This window comes from Saimiri boliviensis, chromosome 1 (genome assembly GCF_048565385.1).
Source record: "Saimiri boliviensis isolate mSaiBol1 chromosome 1, mSaiBol1.pri, whole genome shotgun sequence".
Taxonomy (NCBI): domain Eukaryota; kingdom Metazoa; phylum Chordata; class Mammalia; order Primates; family Cebidae; genus Saimiri; species Saimiri boliviensis.
The window spans coordinates 194259309-194277376 of record NC_133449.1 but is presented as its reverse complement, the minus strand read 5'-3'; the positions used below and the strand labels follow the sequence as shown (position 1 = coordinate 194277376).

Below are 18068 nucleotides of genomic sequence, written 5' to 3'. Positions count from 1 at the left end.
TTTATCATTGTCATATGTATATTAGGTACTAGTCTCTTTTGTGATTTTCCTAACTTAATTTCTCATTCCTTCCTGCCTCTAATTCTCTATTTTCTTGCACAACTGTGAAAAATAATTTATATAGTAAGTTCTCATTTGTGTAAATTAGATATGCATATACACACTATAACAAGTGTGTGCACAGCAAGTATTCTAGGATACCTAAGATACAGCTAACTGATTAGCTTTGGATAAAGGGACCTCATAACAGATGCAGAGTGTGATAGAGACTATTACTCATACATAAGTTTCTTTATGAGCTTTTAGTCATGTGCCTATATTGTGGGTTTTTTTTTTAAATATATAAATTTTTCTTCAAAATTTGTGCATGAGGTATCCATGTTTCCAAATGAAAAATAGTAAATAATGATGTGTGTGTGTGTGTGTCTGTGTGTCTGTGTGTGTGTATGCATGTGTGTTTTGAGACAGGATCTTATATTACCTAGACTGGAGTGCAGTGATGTGATTTTGGCTCACTGTAACCTCCACTTCCTGGGCTCAGGTAGTCCTACTGCCTCAGCCTCCCAAGTAGCTGGAAGTACAGGCGTGAAGCACTATGCCTGGCTAATTTTCTGCATTGTTTTAGAGACAGGGTTTTGCAGTATTGCCCAGCCTGGTCTTGAACTCCTAAGCTCAAAGTGATCTGTCCACCGCAGCCCCCCAAAGTGTTGGGATTACAGATGTGAGCCACCATACCATTGGCCTCCAAGGATATTTTTTAAATTATGAATAAATTTGCATGAAATCTTACAAGAAATTTAAATTGAATAATATATATTTAACTTCTAAAAAGAGTTTGTTGAAAAAAATTAATTACCTTATAATACTTAGTAGTTCTAAGGTAAGCACTTACCTGAATTATTTGTTTAATTCTTAATGGTAATCCTATGAGTTGCCTATATTATTTCTGTCTCTATTTCATAAATAAGGTAACAGACTCAAAGAGCTTGAGGTAACTGAAGGGCTACAACTAATAAATGATAGAGTCAATGTTCATACTTATCTAATTTTACAGTCTCCATTTCTAACGTTACCACATTATTTTAAAAAAATTATAGCAGAGTAGATTCTTCTGTGAAATGTAATTCAGCTCTGAATTGTTGATTTTTTGATCCAGTAACATCTTATGAAAAGACATTAAGTTATATTTTTACTCCCCAACAGAAGATATCATATATTTATGAGAAGAAATCTGAGTATTACATGTGTAGAGGATTTGGGGATAAAAGCAATATTAAAGTACCCACAATTTTTAAAAAATTTACTTTTTTCCAATCTAGAACCTGTTAGAAGTACCATACTACATTGCTTCATTAAGTACCATGAGTATAAAATAACAACCTAATAATTGTTGGCTAAGAATCTGACATAAAAGGCCCATGTAGATTATATCTTAGTATTAAACTTGACATAATAATAATAATGGTAGTTAATATTTACTAGTCATTTATTTTGTTTTGAACACTGCATTGGATTACCTTGTTTATTCCTTTCAACAGTTCTATGAAGGTGGTACTATTATTTTTGTTTTATATCTCATTAAGCTCAGGCTTAAGGAGGTTATATAACTGCCTACAGCTTCACAGTAGTGATGAAAGTAGAATATGCGCCCATACTCCAAGTTGTTTTATCACTTATACTTTTAAAATAGACAAAGTGGTATTTGAAACAAAAAGTGAAATCATAAAACTTTTTTTAGTGAATTTTCTTTGAGTATATATTCTTTTTTCCCTTTAGGTTCACAATATTCTCGCAGAAATGGTGATGGGGGGAATGGTATTGGAGACAAACATGAATGAGATTGTTACACAAATTGATGCACAAAATAAGCTGGAAAAATCTGAGGTAAGAATGGAAAATGCTATAATTAAGGAAGGTTCTCAGCATGATGACAACTTACGCATGATTTGTAGCTTTCACTGTTTGTCCTTCAGTATCACCCTTTAGGTTCAGCCGTTATACTTATTCAGGTTTTAAAAAAAAAAAATGGAATATGCACACATTACTATGCTAAATATTCTGTGACTATTATCTACCAAACAGATTTCTGTATTCTTTTTTTAGCCACAATCATATAGCTGCCTTGGGTAATAAGCACAATTCCAAACCTTATTGCTTAAAAGAATTATCTGAGCAATGGAATCTAATATTTGCTTTGTAAAACTGTAGTCAGTAATTATCAAGGAAGTCTTAGAACTGATATTTTAAAGATATATAAATTTTGTGTTACAAAACTACTTCTGAAAAGAGAAAGGACAGGAAATGGGATTCTTATAAGGAAGTAATATTTCAAGTTATAAATAAATGCCTAGCATGTCTGAGTTCACATTCAAAAAAGAAATTCAGTACATTAATATTTTAATTCTAGATCTTTCCCTAAGATCACTGACTAGTTAAGTCACATATTTTAGACATTAATACATATATATTCATGGTTTTTATTGCATTCTCTAAGAGCAGTTTGTTATACTTGGCTTTCTGCTGTTAGATTCAACCTTAGATTGGATAAATAAGGAACAACCAGCACTTTAGCATTGTATAAAACCCTACTTCAGAATTTTAGTGACTCTTTGCTTAAGCACTAGGTTGAATATCAGTAGCAGGTGCTGTAGCTGAGCCACCCAGGTTCACATTATTTTAGTTGTTTATTACCCTAACAGAGGTTTAGAAAGATCAGTAGTTTTATCACTTAAGATCAGGAGTTCGAGATTAGCCTGGCCAACATGGTGAAACCCTGTCTTAAAAAAAAAAAGAAAAGAAAAAAACAGTTATCCAGGCCTATGGGGCGCCCCTGTAATCCCAGCTACTCAGGAGGCTGAGGCAAGAGAATTGCTTGAACCCTGGAGGCAGAGGTTGCAGTGAGCCAGGATCATGCACTCCAGCCTGGGCAACAGGGTAAAACTTCATCTCAAAAAAAAAAAAGATCAATAGTTTTGATATCTCATTCACCACTCAGCTTGTTTGAGGATATTTTTACATTTTTTATTTACAGCCATAACTCAGATTGGAAAAAAACACATTTTATTTATAATTATTAGTGTTAAGCTCAGATGTTTAGTTGATTTAAAGTAAATATTACTATGAAAGCATCAAGGTATTAAAAATACACTGGCATTAATATACAGCAGGCAAGTTCTGAAAAATTTATCTTGTTGGCATTTTAAAGGATCAGTTTAACTCAATTCTATGCCAATTTGAATTGAAGGAAGTGCAGGATGAAGAATAAATCTGAAATCTAGAAACAGTTGAAGCTTTCTTATAAAAACACTTGCCAGTGTACTTTTTTAAATTTAAAATAGTCTTGCATTTTTCTTTATCTCAATTTGCCATTCCTGTTGGTTTCCCAAAGGAGAAATTTATAATGGTAATGTAAACTAAGACTCTCTTAAGTAACTATATATTTTGTTTGTCCTATAGCCAATATTTAAAATATTGGTTTCTGAAAGTGGAAAATATAAATTAGGTTAATAGAGAAAATTTTGTTTTAGGATAAGGAAAAAGACTCATAATTTTATTTAGTATAACTGACTTGCAATGCATTATTTAGTATAGAAAAGATTACTATAAACCCTGAGCTATTGCTTCTAAAGTTTTAAAATGTGTGTCATTTGTTAAACATTGCTTTGCAAAACTGTATGGTTATAGATTTTAAATGCCAAGGGACAAACAGTGATGCAATCCTTTAATAACTGGTATAATGAATAGAGTATCTAGTAATTTGTAAACTCTGTATAATCATCTATAAAAAATATTGACCACTTCTCTGGAATTTTCACCTTTCCAGGTACTTAACTCCTTTTCATTGCTGGTGGTTCTTCTTTTTATTTTGCTACTTAACACATTTATGCCTAGTGTTCCATTATTGGAACACTAAGCTTGTAGGAATTATTTATAGCCTATCGCTCAAGTTCATTGCCAAGGTCTGATTTTTCACCAAAAACTTGCAACCTCTGGCATAAATGGATTAATGTGCTATATTGACCAAAAAAAATGATTGCATAATGGATATTTGCTTTCTGATTCTCAAATAAAACTTTGTTAATGAGACAATTTTTCTTCTCTATAAAGAACAGTAAAATGTAGAATTTACATTTCAATGGAAATAGTTATAAGAATACTATAACTTAAAATCCATTCACAGAAATAATGCTATTTAAAATGGTTTAGAATACTGGTGATGACTTTCTATTATTCATTCCCTGATCATCTTGCATCATACATAATTAGTTGTTATCTGATACCAAATCAGTTTTTCTTTTTTTGTCTTTTACAAGAAAGTATGTTTTAAATCTGATTGGAGATAAACCACAAAATTACACATTTTTTCTACATGTAAACCGCTAATATTTTAGTTATGAAATCAGATTTCAAGTCAAAGTAAGCCCTTTTAGTCCTGATCATCTTTCTAAAACAGTACTGAAAATTATGTTGACTAATTTTTCAGTAACTTTTGTATATTTTAAGTACGTTTGAAAGGCTACTAGCTTTATTCCAGACACATTGAAATGTCAAAAGCTTTCATATGTTTCATCTCCATGTTCCTTTAATTGGTTAAATTTACCAGAGAGACTACTCTGCAGAATAATCCAAAATTACTTGAAAGCAAAGTATAAACTTTTACTAATCTTCTTACTAAATTTCAGTTAAAATGTACTATATAAGCACAAACTTAAAGAAAAACTTGTTTGGCTGGGCGCAGTGGTTCATGCCTGTAATCCCAGCACTTTGGGAGGCCAAAGCAGGCAGATCATCCAAGGTCAGAATTCAAGACCAGCCTGGCAAACATGGTGAAACCCTGTCTCTACTAAAAATACAAAAATATTAGCCAGGCGTGGTGCCACTTGCCTGTAATCTTAGTTACTCTGGAGGCTGAGGCAGGAGAATTGCCAGAATCCAAGAGGTGGAGGTTGCGGTGATCCAAGATTGTGCCACTGCACTCTAGCCTGGGTGACAGAGCGAGACTCCGTCTCAAAAACAAACACACACAAAAAAGACTTGTTTAAAATCAAGAATGTCTTGATTGATTAAATAAGTGATTATCAGTATTTTTAAAAATCATATGAGAAATATTTTAGGAACATCATTTATCTTTGAAATCAGTCTGGGTATAGTTAAGACACAGCTTTTTAAATATAACCTTTGTCAGAAATCAAAGCTTTTATTATGTTGATATAAAGTTAGTACATTTCTGGTAATGGAAAAAAGTGAACCAGTTTAATTCCCAATAACTAGACAGGTAGAAGCAAAGCTCTCTCAGATCCTTAAAGAGAGAAGCAAAGATATACTCTGAATGTATTTTCATCTATTCTGTTTTGATAGAAAAATGGTTTACTATAACATTGGAATATTGGGAGAGGAGGGTTTAAGCTGGGAGGTTGATGGGACTGGGCGTGAAGTGTAAGAGGGACTCAGGAACCTGCCTAAGAATAAAAGGACTCCCTGGGGGTGGAGGTCGAGGGGTGGGGTTGGGGAGATTTGTTAGCTTTTATGTATTTCATATTATTCTTAAGACGGATAAATGGGTCTGAATTTAGTGACTACTTTTTGAAAGTCAGTCCTCTTTTTTTTCCCCGAACATCCTGATCTTTCTAGCTCTTTCCATTCTTCTCTCTTACAGACCTTTATCTTTCAGTCTCCCAGACAGGACAGGTAGACAAGGTATTGCTGACTTTGAGAAAAATGTACTATAACAAAGGGAAAGCAAAATGATGTCAAAGGCAATTAATTATTTAGGCCAGACTCAAAAATTCTTTGTGTTAGTAAACCCATATAGTCCCTGTAGCCTATTTTCCATTCTAGTTTCTACTTGTAGTTTCTTCATCTTTTATTGGACTTAGTGTATTTTACTAGTATATCATTGATGTCATGTTTGTTCTGTTTTGTCTGCCTGCATTGTAAAAGGAAAGTTTAAATTTATTTTAAACATTGTCATCTAACTGACAAATTGCATTTATAGAAATGACAATTTAATTTGTATATAAAAACGTAAAATTTATTTTGAGCATCATATGGCAGAACCAATCTTAATTTAACTCTCACAGATTTGTTTTTCTCCATCTCTAAATTAGGATTCTAACATAAAATTGCCTGCTGGGTTTTGGAAGCTGTGAATTTAAAAACCAAAAGCTGAATCTTTAGAGTTTTGCATACAAAATGGGAAGCAGCAAGGGCTTAGAATAGTGACTGTTAAATAGTACTTTTTCCCCTCAAATGGTTTTCAGTTCCAAAGTCTTAACAATTGCTTTTACAGTTTTGACCTGCAGGTGCATATTAACAGTGGCCAACAGAAAGTAAGTTTAGAAATCTTGTAAAACTTGACTTAAATGCTTGAAAAACTGAATTAAATATATTGACCAAAATACAGTGAGTGTTCACTGTAGGAAACCTTCTGACTTCCAAACATGTTATAATCAAAATCAATAAAAATATGTTAATGTTTTAGTTAGTATTGAACAAAAACCCTGAATATTTTTGCAAAGTGTACTAGCAAATATTTGAAATGTTTTTAATAGACCTCTGGTTTTACAAAACTAATTTTTCTTCTGATATTTGCTGTACATTTTTTCACACCATAAATTAACTGTGTGAATTGCTTTTCTAAAAGTTCCATGTACTTAGTGATAAGCAACTCTTTTGTATAAAACCATGTCAGGAAAAGAAATGTTTGTATCTCTGATTGAAAATTTCGAAATAAAAGTAATTTATTGAGAGGAAAAAAAATGTATAAACTTACTAGAAAAACATCACTAAGAATTGATTATTGTCATAATATCACAAAGCATTGCCTTTTAGCCACTAAATTTTAACTATATTCTCTGGATGTGTTTGAGAAGTAGCAACATATGGGTGGCTTTATAGTATCTTACTTTGAGATTGTGGGCTATATCACAAAACTGGGGTATCATTTTTGGTCCCTCTACTTATGTTATTTTGTCCCTCATATAGAGAATACATAGTAGTCTCATTCGCAGCATTGGTCAAAATTATTGCCAGTTTCTGTGTTACAGTCTATAACTTATGTTAAACTGCTATTTTCCAGCAAAGAACCACTAATCACTTAGGTCTGTTAACTTTCATTACTAAAACTGGTAATTGACCTTTAAAAAAAAAAATCAGGTTTCTGTTTCCAAAGAGTAGAGAATAAGAAAAGTGGCTATAAGATACAGATGTTGGAGGCTCAGCTCATGGGTTGGTTCTGCCTCTCTACATTGATATACACATTTGTTTTGTACTTCTACAAAACTATGGTGAGAATCCTTGAGGTCACTTGTAATGGTCAAAACTAGTAATAATAAATCCATGAAAGTCATTGGTCTGCTCTCTTTTTTTTCATGCAGGCAAATCCCGTGTTTGAAATTAAAGGTATAATTGAAGATAATCTGTACAAAATAATAATTTGGAAGGTTTTTGAATGTTTGAACATTCTAATTTTGTTAAAACTGTAAAATGCCATAGCTCTTCCTCATCAGAGAATTGTTATGAGCATATCTAAATCTGTTTATAATTGCAGTATTAAAGCACTGCCATTAAAGCAAAGAACAAGCTTATTATATAGCCCCAGATTAAAAGTTATTCTACCTCATATTGAGAAATTTTTAAAACTGTTGACATTTTCTTTTTTGCTCAAAAACATGCTTTCAAAATCTGCCATTATTTTGTTAATGATTTTGAGTCTGAAACCATTTAATATTGTGTTTATTAATGTTGGTGTTCTTTCACTTTGCTGTTAGGTCAAAATTATGAATGTGCATATAGCAACTTCCAGCAGGAAGGGTGGGTAAAGGTTTTAATATGTACAAATTGTTCCAACTACCATCTTATTATGCTGTAAACTTGAAAAAATATATTTTAAGATGGTAGGATGGTATTTTATGTCTTAGATGAAATAAATAACAAGATTACTACTTTCCTTTTCCCTCAAGAAAGTTGATCGTTTATTGCATGAGGAAAAGGGAGCTATCAGGGTCTTTGAAATATATTTTAGTAATGCTGCTTTTTCAGTTTTGCTTGCACATATTTTGTTTATTTTTGGGTCTGGCAATTTAAAAACAAAACCAAAAACAAATCATATCCATCCATTACTATCTTTGTGATTCTTCAAGTGCTTGAAATTTCCAGGAGTATGTCTGTATAAGTCTTCTATCTGTTTGGCCTCATTTTGGTATACCTGCAGACTTCATTTTGTTTTCTTTCTCTTAATTCTGTTAATTTATTTAATCTCATGGGAGAGAAAACATGATCATTCTTTTATATACTGTACTTCATTCTTTCATCCAATTCATACTCTTAACAGCTTTGGATTCACATATTTGTTTTTATTGGTGTAGTCGCTGCAGTTTACCTGCCATGGTTGTGCTCAAGTATAACATAGATGGAAACAAGTTATTTCTCCAGTAGAATTTCATTCTTTATTTCTGCTATGTGTCAACTATATAGTCTTAAATCTTTAAGAACTATGTTATTCTGTCAGAAATACCTTATTTTTACATTTAAAAATGTATTTACAGTAATCCCCCTATCTGTGGGGGATACATCCTAAAACCCCCAGTGGATGCCTGAAACTGTAGATACCACTGAACCTTATATATGCTATGTTTTTTCCTATACATATATACATACAATAAAATTTAATTTATAAAATAGGTACAGTAAGAGTTTAACAACTAATAAATAGAACAGTTAGAGCAGTATAATGTAATACAAGTTGTGTGAGGCCAGGTATGCTGGTTCACACCTATGATCCCAATACTTTAAGGGGCCAAGGCAGGAAAATCACTTGAGGCCAGGAGTTTGAGCCAGTCTGGGCAACACAGTGAGACCCCATCTCTACAAAAAGATATTTATATTTTTTACATTAGCTGGGCCACGTGTGACACACTTGTAGTTCTAGCTATTCAGGAGACAGGTGAGAAGATCACTTGAGCCTAGGAGTTCAAGGCTGCAGTGAGCCATGGTCACATCACTCACTCCAGCCTCAGGGACAGAGTGAGACCCTGTCTCTTAAAAAAAAAAAAAAAAAAGATTATGTGGATGTGGCCTCCCTCTATCACAATACTGTACTGTACCCACCTATTTTCAGACCACATTTCATATTTGACCATGGGTAAATGAAACCATGGAAAGCAAAACCGCAAATAAGGGGGACTGCTATACTGCTAACAAGTCAGGTAGACTTAATTTCTGTAAGTTTTAGCATTGAAAAGTTAAGTGTTAGTAGTAAAAGTTATTTTGTTGCTTTGAGTGTATCTTACTGGAAAAAAGAAATCTTAACCAAGATGAAAATTGCTTCATACCTCTGTGTCAGTAAACTAATTTTCTAATGAAAATTTACTTTACATTTTATGTTTTAATAAAAAATGTTTCAGACATTGTTTTCATGAAAGTCTGAAAATTAAATTTGTTTTATAGCCATTCTGGTGTTGACTGAGTGACATAAAGTCTTTTTTTAGCTCTAAATTTTTATATATAAACACTGCTAGCTAGTTTAAGCATCTACTTATTGATCAATAGTCCTTATCATATTTTCTTCACATTTTATATTTTGAATAATATAATTTCTTTTTAAAATGTTAGTTTAATTAAAACTTAAAGTACATATTACAATTTTAAATTTTCCTACCATTTCTCTTTATGTCATACTACACAAAAGTACTGAACATGCTTGAGAAATAATTTGATTCTCCTAATTCATTTGCGTGTTCTAAATAGTTCCCATCCTTTGCATGTCTATGGCTTGCTGCTTATGTTTAGAAGAATTGTAGTTTGTTGTACTTAGAAACTCCTTTTGATTTTACATACTAAGCACAAATATGCTGTTTAAATCAATTGCTATATTGATTTTATGTGTTCTCGTTAGCAGCCAACAGTCGACACCAAAGATACAACTCGGTCTAATGAAAGGAAAAGTTTTTTAACCCTTTTCTTTTTTTTTTTTTGCTTTAGTTTAGCTGTTCATAGTACAGGATATTATGGAAAAGAGAGCTTTATTAACATTTAATACTAAAAAATTATGTTTACTAAATATAGGTGTAAACCGTAGTGTCCAATACACAGCTATACACACACAGACACATACAGTTTCTCTTACAATAATAAAATCATTTAATAATTCATGCCTTTTAAAATATTTATAATCAAATATTTTGTCAATACTTTTCTATAGTCAATTAATCATTTGTCTTTTTTATAGAAATTTTGAAGTAAAGATAGTGGCAAATTGATCTTTTAACTAGAAAAATTACAGAATCCTCCAATCTAAAAAATGATACTATCTCCAGAATGTCTGCAATTTTGTAAAGTTTTCTTCCTTAGCAGATAACACTTCCTGGTAAAAGAAAGCCAAAAGATGGTAAATCTCTTTGAATTGGATTCTTCTTTGATCCTAACACAGCTTAAATTTTGGTAGCTAGACTTTTAACTTGAAATGATCAAATTAAAGACCCTTTTGAATATGATACATGCTACCTTAATTATTATTTAGTGGTATCTCCAACATCTTTTAGAGTAGCAGCAGAGATGGGGGGATAAAAACTTTATTGCTTCAGGTAGGTATAAGTATAGAGGTCAATCACATTTTTAGTTGTACACCAAGAATGACTAATATCCATTAAATTATAAAAATTAAATTCTCCAGCCCTACTTAGTATTAATTGGGTAGGGAGTTCTTCATTTGTATCACCCTTATCGTTGCCTGTGTAGAATATACTTACTATTAATACTATTCTAATTTTTCTATTATTTCCAATTCTGAATTGATAATCCATGGATTTTATTTCATTGCTTAACAATGTTTGTATCCTTTATTTAGCAAATAGTTTACACTGGCCTATTTTGTATCAGTCAAGATTTTTCTCAGGTAACAGCTTTATTATTATTTTTATTTTAGTTAACAAAGGTAGGATTACATAAGAAAAGAAAACTAAAGTTATGAAAAGGGACCTTAAAGCTAGTGTTTCTAATTTTATGGACATTGCCTTATATATAATCTAATCAAAGTGGAAGATTTGTTTTTGTTGCTTGTCCATTTTTATACAAAATGATGCCCCAAAACTCAGTGTCTTTGTTGGCTTTGTTTTATTATATAGCCTAAATAAAAATTAATGAAATCTAATTGGTATATAAATTAAACCTTAAATATGAAGGCTGTTAATGTAGGTGAGAAAAATGATATATATGCAATTTTCTTTTATTTTTAAGCATATTTTCTTTTAAAATTATTTCACAAATTATAAATGTTCCTACTAACAAGAAGGCCAAATATTATGTACTAGTGGTACTTACTGAAAATTTTAGAATTCATTTATTTATATTTACTACCTCTTGCATTTATGCTTTTCTTTCTCTAAATTTGTGCACTGTAAGCTGAGTATATGTTGCTGAATCTACGCTGTACGATAAAACATTTTTAATCATTATATTTTTATTAATGCATCAAAGGGCTGGAATGATCCTCTTTGTGTAGTTTCATCTTTAGGCATAACTATCTTTGGATTGAGGCTTTACTTAAAAGCCTATTTTTTGAATGTTCTAGAACTTTCTTAGAAAAGTTTAAAAGAGCCCTCACAATTTTAAAAACTAATTTTATTGTTTTAAATTGTTTTAAGGGTTTATCCCTAAGTAAAGAAATTAAACAAGCATGATCTATTACTTGAAATTTTTATTTCACAGCACATATTGATAATAAATGCCATTTTAAACGCAAAAGAAAATCTATCATCGTTTCAAGAGATCTTTATTAAGGAAACTAATGTAAATCATGCTTCATGCTATATGTCAGTTAAATCAAGATATAGGTGAAGATTTAGGGTTTATCATGTGAATATTGTGTGGTAGTGCACATTAATTTGTATTTAAATATTTACATTGTTACCATTGCATGTATTCACTGTATTTTCTAATGTGTCACTGTTTTCTCTTTATAAATTAGTATTTCAAAGTAACCATTCCATACCAATTCAAACTACCATCTGGTCTCTAAGCTTGTTATATGAAAATCTTTTATCATTGTCTTCCATTGTAAGTGTTTTATGATGAGCTACACCTGAGTTGTACATTTTCTTTTTCTTTTATTTGCTTCTATATACAGGCTGGCTTAGCGGGAGCTCCAGCCCGTGCTGTATCAGCTGTAAAGAATATGAATCTTCCTGAGATCCCAAGAAATATTAACATTGGTGACATCAGTATAAAAGTGCCAAACCTGCCCTCTTTTAAATAAAAATTTTTAAAGGCTACTCCCAGGTAAAATCCAGGGGGAAAAGTCATCTAAGTTTACCATGCAGTTGTTTACCAAAAATAGAGGAGGAGAGTCTTTAACTTTTGCTCTTGGATTTAAGTCAAGGTACTGTACAGAAGTTGTGTAAAATCGTTATGAAAGTTCAATGTTGCTTTTCTTGCTCAGTGATTTTAAAGAAATTGAGTAGTTCCTATGTGATTTTTTTTTTCTTTTCTAAACTGCATTCCTGTGTCCACCTACGGCATGCCTCTATGTATTGGCTACTACAGTGTTTTAAAAAGTGTTTCAGGTATTTCTTTAATTATGTACAACCTAAAATGTTGGTGTTTTGTATGGATCACAAGTGCAGCATTCCTTAATTTCTTCTGCTATTTGTCACACAATTGTTATTTAAAGAACCAAGTATGTATTGCATGAAAACATTATGACTTTTTTCTCTTAGTTTAAATAAACTCCAAGGTAACTGGACTTCTAAAGCACCTTTCTGTTTGCCTGATATCTACTTTAGCAATAATTTTTTTTACAACCCTCTGACCCAACAAAGTAAATAAAAGTATATTTTATCACTGTTAAGCAGGTGTAAATGTCGATTTATTTTATACTCATGTTTTTAATATTCAGGAACTCAGTATAATTATTCTAAAACTCAGTTATTTCACAAATGAAGAGCAGTCTATCTCATAACATTGTGCAAGATGAGATCTGGAGTAACAGGTGACAATCTTTCTAAAATGTATATTGAGGCTAGGCGTGGTGGCTCACACCTGTAATCCCAGCACTTTGAGAGGACAAGGTGGGCGGATCACCTGAGGTCAGAGTTTGAGACCAGCCTGACCAACATGGAGAAACCTCGTCTCTACTAAAAATACAAAATTAGCCAGGCGTTGTAGTGCATGCCTATAGTCCCAGCTACTCAGGAAGCTGACGCAGGAGAATCGTTTGAACCCAGGAGGTGGAGGTCGCTGTCAGCTGAGATCATGCCATTGTGCTCCAGCCTGGGCAAAAAGAGTAAAACTCCATCTCAAAAAAAAAAAAAAAAAAAAAATGTATATTGAGAAAATGTAAAGTCCTTTTTATACAAATAGCTTTAAGCTTTGCCTTCTGTACTTTTTTGTGGGGGAGGTTCTCACTCTGTCACTCAGGCTGGAGTGCATTAGCATGATCTCAGTTCACTGCAGCCTCTACCTCCCAGGCTCTAGCAATTCTTCCACCTTAGCCTTCTGAGTAGCTGGGACTACAGGCACATGCCACCATGCCCAGCTAATTTTTGTATTTTTTGTAGAGATGGGATTTCGCCTTGTTGCCCAGACTGATCTCGAATTCCTAAGCTTAAAGCAATCTACCCACCTCAGCCTCCTAAAGTGCTGGGACTGTGGGCATGAGCCACCACGCCTGGCCAACTGTACTTATTTTTTAAAATGTATGAGAGGGAAGAAACAGGACAGAAGGTTGGGGATAGAATCTAGTCTTGTCTGAATGTACGTTGTTTTGGAACCATGTAAATATTTTACATACTTAGTAAAATATAATTTAAATTTTGAAAATGTACCCTCTAAAAATTGAAAGCAGAGCAAATGTATTGAACTATGTAATGAGTTATGGCATAATGATCCAGAGGGGAACTATTTCACATAACTCTAAAACACTTGACAATACACCATTAAAGACCTGCCCTCTACACCCATGAAAAGTAAGTTGTTTTCAGTAATCATAGTGTTGGTGATATTTTTTCTTCTGAGGCTGGGTATGTGAAATGTGCGATAAGCTGAGGAGAAAGTGTGTTGGCACCTGTAGTGGATGCTCTGATGCACATCTGTCAAGACTGAAGCACTCAATTCTTCAGCTGCTGGTAGTGAGCGCTCAGCTGAGTTGCTCTCCGAGAACTGCCACCAGCTGGAGAGAACTGCTTCACCCGAAGCCATGGCTCCTCACCAAGGACGTCCTGCATCCAAGTGCTAAAGCTTGACCCCTCTGGCTAAGGCAGAACAGCTCTGAAAGACCATTCCAGCAGCTCCAGTGCTACCCATGGGATCAGCTGAGGCCTTTGTTGTGACTGTACTGCTATTTAACTCCACCTCTGCCCTGTTCTACTTCCTTCAGACTCACAGACTTTGATCCTGTGGCATACGATAGTAAATGAGCACACAAATCCACCTCAATCTGTTTTTCGGGGAAACTCATCAAAGCGGTTATTGCCAAGAATGGTCTGAAGAAGCAGATTCTAAAATGACATTTTGGAGCTGGATCGGCATTGGCAGGCTGGCAATGGAGGACTGTGTTACTGGTGGCAGTAAAACCATTTGCATGCTGTCGCAATGTAATTGTGGAAAATTTCACTGGTGAAGAACTGGGATGGGATACTGGGAATGCCCTGATAGGAACAATGTTTCAGAATTTGAGAAGTCCAAGGGAAGTAGTAATTTATAAAGAGCATGGAATTGGATGCTTCTCTGGGCAATCACTGTAAAGAGAAATGCTGACGGCAATTAATCACCAATTAAGGCTATGTATGAAGGCTACAGGGGCTCCTTGGCAGCATATGAAAACTCTCATCTCATGCAGCTGGAAGACAGGAAAGGCTGAGGAGCAGGCCCAGGGCTTAAGTTTGGCTGCAGAACTTTGCCAAAACAAACCTGGAGGAGCTGAAAGAGTATATGTGGGCCTGGATCCTGAGGGTTCTGGGTCAAGGGGGAAGGAACATAAAGTTGAATGAGAGATTATTTGTATTTAAGTACTTTCCAATGACAAAAGATGTAACACTGTGGGAAGACAGTGCTAACCTGTGGCTAGGGTAATTTTGGGAAGCTTGGGGAAAGCTGGAGCCACTTAGCTTGGCCCAGCTAAGTGAACTATAACTAGAAATACCAAGGCAGCCAAGGAATCAAAAGGCTCAGAGTATGTGTGCTAGAGTGAATATACTGTGTAAGGCAGCAAGGCCCAGAGGTGACTCTGTTTACCAAAGCAATAAAGAATGTGCTGTTTAAAGGGGCATCAGCATCATTCAACTCAGAACTGGCTGTCCTCTGGAGGCCTGGTCTGAAGGTAGGAAGTGTTACAGAACTGGGTGCCTTGATACTAATAGCGATGGTGGGGTCCTGAAATAACAGGGGTCAGATTGTGTGCTCTTCACTGCCAGGAGCAAAGTGGGTAAGTTATCTTAATGAATTGCAGGGTCACGGTGTCAGCCAAGGGTTATAGTCTGCAGTTTGATATACAAATGTTTAATGAAACACGGCTTCAGTAGATGTAAGATAGATGGGCAGCCAGTGAGGGCATTGCCTAATCTGTGCAACCAAAAGAAATCAAGAACAGATCATCAGGAGGCTGAGAGCAGCCACTGCAATAAAAAGTCATGAACCCTTATCCAGTTTCTGGTTCTGAGCCAGTTCTCAGATCCAGAACTCACTGATTGACAGAAACGCTGAATCTCCAGGAGGAAGGACCCTGTAATGCCACTGCAAATGCGTAAGCTAATTATTTTCCCAGTGCTTCCCCCAAAGGAACTTACTTGGTAATTGTGCACTGGGAAATGGAAAACCCAACGTATTGGGAATTATTGGGCATAGTTTCGAAGTTGCCATTGATTCCCAGGGACCAACCCTAGTTTGGTCTTTTAATTAAACCAAATAATCTCTGTAAGCCTGTTTTCTCATCTGTAAGTTGGAATGCCAGTGTTACTTACCTGATAGAATTATCGTGATGATTATATGATCTGTTCCATATAGAGTGCTTAGCACAGTGCCAAATACAAAGAAGTTCAGCATTTCATAAAACGGTGGCTTTTTTTTTTTTTTCCAACTTACGTGGCTTTGTTTCACAGGAAGACCATGCAAATACAGAAGGATCGAGTCACTGGTTAGTAAATAGTTTTTCACTTTCAAGTGTTTGTTCCTTGGAACGTGCTCATCTGGAACCTTCTCTTTCTGACATGGTTCTTAACTATTCAAGCTCCCAAATTTTGGTGTGCTAAGACCTTTCCTCACCACCACTCCAGTCTTCCTTAGGGTTGGGATGAGACTGCATATTGCAACACAGAAACTAAGATCAGAGTATTTTCCACAGTAAAGCTATTTTAGTTTGAAGGGGCAGAGGTTCTAATTATCATGTTTAAAACTCCCTTTGTAGTTTATCTTCCACTTCCTGGAGTTTATTTTTATAGGTTCTTTCATGTCTCAATGAAACTAGAAGAGATACTATACACAAACCTAAAAACCTTTATTCTGGAATTATTAGCAATACATGTTACATTTGTTTTTCAAAGACCTCTCTCCCCAATATGGAGGCTAACCTAGATTATTTTCATATTTCATCCTTTGACACTAACCACCCAACCCCACCCCAATGAGCTGGCCCTGTGAATGTGGCCTGGGCCTCCCAGAGAAAGTTGTACCATGTTGGTTTTAATTAGATATCATTTCCCAAACGTGGTATATTTTATGCTAGTTATTTGTAGAAGAAACAGAAGCTGGTTACTGACTGTTCCTTCTACCTTTAAGCTGCTTTCTAGTGTCCTACAATGGACCATATACGAGTAGAAACACTGAGAAAATTATTTTTTGAGTGAAAAGAGCTCTTAAATAGCTTTATAATATAGAAATCATTTTATTTTCAGTTTTCACTGGACCAGTATTACCTGTGCCCTGTTCAAATGATCTTTAAACGTACTTTAAATATGATTGCAGTAAAATCTACTAAAGTGGATTTTTAGATGACAGAAATTAGCTACCCTGCAATTCTGGAGATTTGAAACAATTTGCAGTTGGGGTTGTTTATTTGACTGAGAGTGGCAACCTGGAATAGGCCACTGTGTGCCAAGATGATCTTTTGCACCTATCCATAATCACCACTTAAGTTTCACTGTATAATAAACTTTTTTTAATGCAGGCATCACTTATCACAATCCTAATTCATAAGAGCTTGTGATGTTTTATACCAGTTAGGAAAGGCATAGTTTTGGAGCACAGGAAGGACACAGCTGGGGAAGGATTTCAGAAGAGATTGAACTACTGCTGGACACAGCTAACTGAGAGAAGACCGAGCCAGAGAGGGGTCTCCCACCTCTGCACTGCTGACATTTAGGGCTGGATAATTCATCCAGTTGTGGGGGTTCTCCTGTGCATTGCAGGATGATTAGTAGTAGCATCCCTGGTTTCTACTGACTAGATGCCAATAACAGCCCCCCACAAGTTGTAACAGCAAAAATATCTTCAGACACTGCCCAATATCCTCTGGGCTGCAAAGCCACCCTCAGTTGAGAACATCTGAAAGAGAGAATTAAGAGTTTTAGGGAAACACTTGGTATATAGTCTGTACTTTGTTAGAGCCATAATGGCAGGGCACCAACTATGAGCTTCTAAGAGGCATTTATCATATGAGGTGGAGAGGCTGACATTTAAAGCCCCTTGCAGTTGGATCCCAGTCTATACTTCTCAGGGTCTACTGTCTTCCTTGAATGCCAGTATTAGATACTCATTCAGGGATTTTGAAATCTATTTAGTGGGTCCTAACCCACTATTCCAATATTTCATTTTTTAAAAAATGAAATAATGGAATAGAATAAAATAATACAGAAAATATCCATACATTGTGTGGAATAATACTGATTTGCAAAACTTTTTAGCCTGTGTGTGTGCACAACTGTGTTTATTCATATTGTTACCAGAAAGGGATCCCAATCCAGACACCAAGAGAGGGTTCTTGGATCTTGTGCAAGAATGAATTCAGGGCAAGTCTGTAGTACAAAGTGAAAACAAGTTTATTAAGAAGTAAAGGAATAGTAGAATGGCTACTCCATAGA

General features: G+C 34.5%; 1 protein-coding gene across 6 annotated transcripts in view; it reads left to right on the top strand.

Moving 5' to 3' along the window:
- Window positions 1–12738, top strand: part of AP3S1 (adaptor related protein complex 3 subunit sigma 1) — a 78720-nt gene extending 65982 nt beyond the window's left edge. For 4 of the 6 annotated variants that reach the window (XM_074382409.1, XM_010339646.3, XM_003920680.4 and 1 more), the window contains 2 exons: window positions 1777–1884; window positions 12125–12738. In XM_074382409.1, coding sequence (XP_074238510.1) covers window positions 1777–1884; window positions 12125–12253 — 237 coding nt within the window. In that variant the 3' untranslated portion in view covers window positions 12254–12738. Of the gene's footprint in view, window positions 1–1776; window positions 1885–5656; window positions 5698–12124 lie in introns of all 6 variants that reach the window. The other 2 variants (XM_039468812.2, XM_010339651.3) reach the window with 1 other exon arrangement.
- Window positions 12739–18068: the final 5330 nt, after the last annotated feature.